Source organism: Aedes aegypti, chromosome 3 (assembly GCF_002204515.2).
Source record: "Aedes aegypti strain LVP_AGWG chromosome 3, AaegL5.0 Primary Assembly, whole genome shotgun sequence".
NCBI lineage: Eukaryota > Metazoa > Arthropoda > Insecta > Diptera > Culicidae > Aedes > Aedes aegypti.
In genome coordinates, this window is record NC_035109.1 from 134,046,298 (window position 1) to 134,050,908 (window position 4,611).

At 37.1% G+C, this 4,611-nt stretch overlaps 1 protein-coding gene across 1 annotated transcript; it reads left to right on the plus strand.

Moving 5' to 3' along the window:
• Positions 1 to 3,073: 3,073 nt before the first annotated feature.
• On the plus strand, positions 3,074 to 4,383 carry LOC5569634. The gene is made up of 2 exons (XM_001658612.2): positions 3,074 to 3,187; positions 3,246 to 4,383. The coding sequence occupies exons 1-2, from the start codon at positions 3,168 to 3,170 to the stop codon at positions 4,357 to 4,359; spliced, it is 1,134 nt and encodes a 377-aa protein (XP_001658662.1). The 5' UTR covers positions 3,074 to 3,167; the 3' UTR covers positions 4,360 to 4,383.
• Positions 4,384 to 4,611: the final 228 nt, after the last annotated feature.

The window sequence follows — 4,611 nt, forward strand, 5'->3', positions numbered from 1 at the left end:
AATTTTTGGGGGACCGATGCGTAACCATAACCCTCCGTTAATTTCTCAGGCTACAGAAATTTAATCGTATTTGGATATTTACTCTTTATTTACTCGTCTAAAAATAATGAACATTTAGGTTTGTTGATTTTGGTCGCGTTGTTTCATTGACTTAATTAAAATTCCTTAAGGAAGAAGTCCTTGATTTAATTGTTGGGGAAATTTTTCATGGAATCAGAGATATTTGCTGGAAGAAATTTCTGAAGGGAACACTGTGGAATCATTTCTCATGCAATACCTCACGTAATTCCTAGAATCACCCGAGAAAGAATGCTTGGATAATATACAGAGGAAATCACTAATTAAATTACTATTATCTGAGGTATTCTGCAATCTGCCTTGAAGTATCCCAAAACTAATTTTTCGAAGATTTCCTGGAGTAGTTTCTTAAGGGAATCACTGACTAGGGCATTTCTTGGGAATGTTCTCCATAAAATTCCTGCTTGAATCATTCTAAAATTCTGTAGGAATCCTTCTACAACCTTAGCAGTTTCTGGTGGTGTTGCTCAGAGTGATCTGAAAGAATTCAGTCTGGTGTAAATTGTGTGAAAATTCCAGAAAGTAAATTTGGGGAATTTCTGTGAAAAAATCTTACAGAGCTCTTGAAGAAGTTCTGAGAAGTATCTCTGAACAAATTTTCTTGGTAAGACTTAGGTTACATTTCAACTAGAAATGCCAGCGATAATTGCAAGCATGGGATTTTTGGAGAAATCCTCGAAAGAGTTTATGGAGTTATTCATGGCAGAATCCAGAGAAGCTTCCCAAGGAATATCATGAGAAATTACTTCCTTGCGTAATTTCTGACCAACTTTAAGAGAGAATGCGTGTCACGGTATTTGTGGTAGACGACTTTAACTAAAAACATTGTTCCATATGTATTTCGGATAAGATTATCCAAACAATTATCACTCAGATTTTTTTGTGTTCTAGACTCTCCCCCGGAAGAACATTTCCATTTTAGTATCAAATGAAAAGAGAGGGTCTAAAATTTCGTTTGGTGAATACCAAGGAGATACTATTTCTAAAAAATGTTTTCTACCATAGACCATAAGACAGATGTGTAAGAATTTCTTTAGAAATATGTAAATGAATTCTTGAGGGCGTTAACTTAAACGTACATTTCGAGAAATCCATATCAACTTCTTAGTATGTTCTTCGCTAGAACTCCTGTAACAATCCATGAAGGAATTCGTTATTCTTGTTTCTGTGTTTTAAAAGAAATTTTTTGTGTATAAATTGTCGAAGAAACTAATTTTCATACAGGTAAAAAATCACTGAGACATTCCCAAAAGGTATTTCCTCGAGGTATCCAGGTATTCAGGTACTCACTGGAACTTTTGCTGGAATAAACACTGGAGTGCTTATAAAATAAATTCTATGAAAGATCTAGAGAAAAATATCTAGAGGACAATAAGTAGATTCTCTTTAAGATATTTTGGAGAAATATGTGGAGCGACCTCTTATTAGACTTTTTGATAAATTATTCAAAATGTTCCTGAATGAATTCATTTTAAGATCACTTGGCAGAACCTTACAAGGAAACGCGGATCTACTCAAAGCTGAGTTGTTTCAACGCAAAACCGTAGTTGCGCTGAATATCCCAAAAACCGGCTGAGTTTTCTAGGTTAGCAGTAGGTTGTTTGCCTTTGAAGCCATTAGCAAAATTTATTTTATTTTCGGTTGATTCAACTTAAAATTAAGTTCTTTCGAGTCAAGCTTCAGAAAGATGCATTAACCCAAATTTCACTCATTGAACTACACTACCCATATTGAGTAGATGCAGCTCTCTCTATTTTGTCAACATTTGTGGGCATTGCAGAATTCGTTCTCAATTGATTTCGAAGCACGATCAAACCAAGTGAAGAAAAACATCTGTCCATGATCGGCAATGATTCACAAGTTGTAATAAGTTGATAAATAGCAGCTGCGAAAGAGTGCTCCAATGAGAGAGCGACGATAAACCCCATTTTTCTCATTTATTCACCATCGGGGATAGATGTCTTACTCTACTGGCACGATAAACATTCCCCGAACATCCTTAAGCAATAGTGCCTCTAGGTTTGGAGCTTGTTTAAATGGTATTTGTTTCATGCATTGTTATCTCCCCTGATACAATCAGAGCTGTAGCAATAAACGATAACCATATTCTCATGATATTCCAAGTAACACAACATGTCTCATATAAATCATAATGACTTCAATATGACTAATGAGAATGATCTGTTTCATAGCGAAAAAACTGGAAGACAAATATAAAACAAATGGAAGACAAATATAATGAAGACAAATATAAAACATAATATGGTTGAAACATAGTAAACATAATTAGAACATTTTAAGCAAAATGGTAGATTTGTATTGCAAAACAAATTATACGCTTTAGTAGAACATCTCCATTCAAGTTCAATATTGAAAGGTTTAATAAAACAAAATAGCGACTTACGTGAGACATGACATGTTTCAAAAACTAGCAATCATTGTAGGACAAACTGTATATTTTTAAATTTGGATTTATGTTTTTGGTGTTACTTGGAATGCTACGGATCATGATTGTTACGGAGAGCAATAAGTAACACTCTTAATTTTATTAGAATTCAGCCCCTGATTCTAGCAGATACCTCTCAAGAACCTTTACGAATTGATGATAAAACCTTCGTATTCTGATAGGACCTATGGCAGATGTCTGAATTTTAGTGGGTTCCTACGAAAAAAAAGGCAATAAATATCATGACGCCATGTTGAAACTCTTAATAAGCAACGTGCTAATTTTTAGATTTTTCTCCTCCTCTCGGGGTAACGTCACCATAAAAAAATTTGATTTTTTTTTGTGGACCGCGGAATACCTTACTCCTACTCCATCTCCATCATGTAAATGTTAGAAAAAATCAAACAAACAAACCTTGTTATGATTATTTTGATTTATTTCGACAGCCAGGGACCCTGCTCTTCCTTTGCTACACTCATGATAGTAGAGCATGGAGAACTACTGATTGCCGCTAGAATGTTTTGAAACTTTCCTGCTAAGCGAGCACTATCAACCACATTAAATGTTATTGATATCAATACAGTGTGTGCATCAGAGAGCTGATAATGTAATTGCATTCATACGTTCTTGACATCGCTCCGAAATGAACCGCAATTGGCAACAGTAAGAAATCCAGCTTCTTTGGTATTGCATTTTTAACTTTTTTACCATTCTTCTCCAGGCAGCTGATCATAATTCTCTCAACGGTCATACATTTGGCAACCCCATGGTACTACCACTGTATTCCAGGCATCGTACCCGATTCGGCAATCCTGTCCGACAGTTGCAGCCTGAAAGACATCGTCGTTCGAAGCGATATCGATGCACAGAATGTGTACTTCCCACCGACCAACATCAACTTCTTCCAGTCGAACTTTTCGTCCTTCTCGCCAACTTTGGGACGTCGACTCCCGGAAGAAGCGGAACGCGTAAACTTCTACAACTGCGTAGTGCCGAAATTTGCCATTCCCACAAAGTTACGTTCTCTGGGATTGTTCTTCAGTAACGTGGTCACGGTTTTCACCAACTACCTGACGGAAAACGCAATGGAAGAGTTGGTGGTTGTGGGAGCAAAGATCACGTCGATGAGGTTCGTGGAGGTGTTCAGTAATTTGCGATATCTTCGCATTGAAGGAAACCCGATCCAGATAGTGAATATGGAAACGTTCCGCAATTTGACCAAATTAGAACTGGTTCACCTCAGTGGCAACAGAATATATTTTTTCGAACCGGTGACCAAGCATTTAGAGCTACCAAAACTGGTTGAGCTGAATCTACGAAGAAACTTTCTGGTGCAATTCGATAGCAGTTTGTGGTACTCGCCAAACTTGAGCGTTTTGAAACTGCACACAAACTTTCTGAAAAGCTTGAATGTGGACGAACTGCATCGGTCATTTCCCAATCTTGGGGAAGTGACTCTGGGTAGCAATCTCTGGAACTGTCAACGGTTGAACGTGATTATGGGCTCGATGCTGATTCGTAACATCAGCACTTACGTACCGGATGCAAAGATGGGTTGTCATTCGTATTCACACGTCGATTATTTGAGCCTATCTGGGCTGGATGCTATCAGCAAAACAAAACTATTGGTGGATCGATTGGATGAAGCCTCTTCCGGATATTATGCGGAGCTGTCAAACACTACTTTGCTGGAGGAGTTACAAAGTAGAAGCAATATTTTGGGGGTTAAAATTAAGAGAATGAATGACACTGTGCAGAGAGTTCACAGTATTTATGGCGATTTGAAACTCTGGATGCAGAAGAGAAGCGAAACACATCGAATTAGTGATAAATAAAATTATTCAATCTGTTTCCTGTAAGTTTTGTTATGTGTTTATCTAGCATGAGCCCTAGACACTTAACTTCATCTGACCAGTTTATTGGAACATTCCTCATCGTGACAACATGTCTACTTGAAGGTTTCAAATAAAGAGCTTTTAGTTTATGTGGGAATATTATTAGTTGAGTTTTGGAAGCATTAGGAGAAATCTTCCATTTTTGCAAGTATGAAGAAAAAATATCCAGTTTTTTGCAATCTACGGATGACA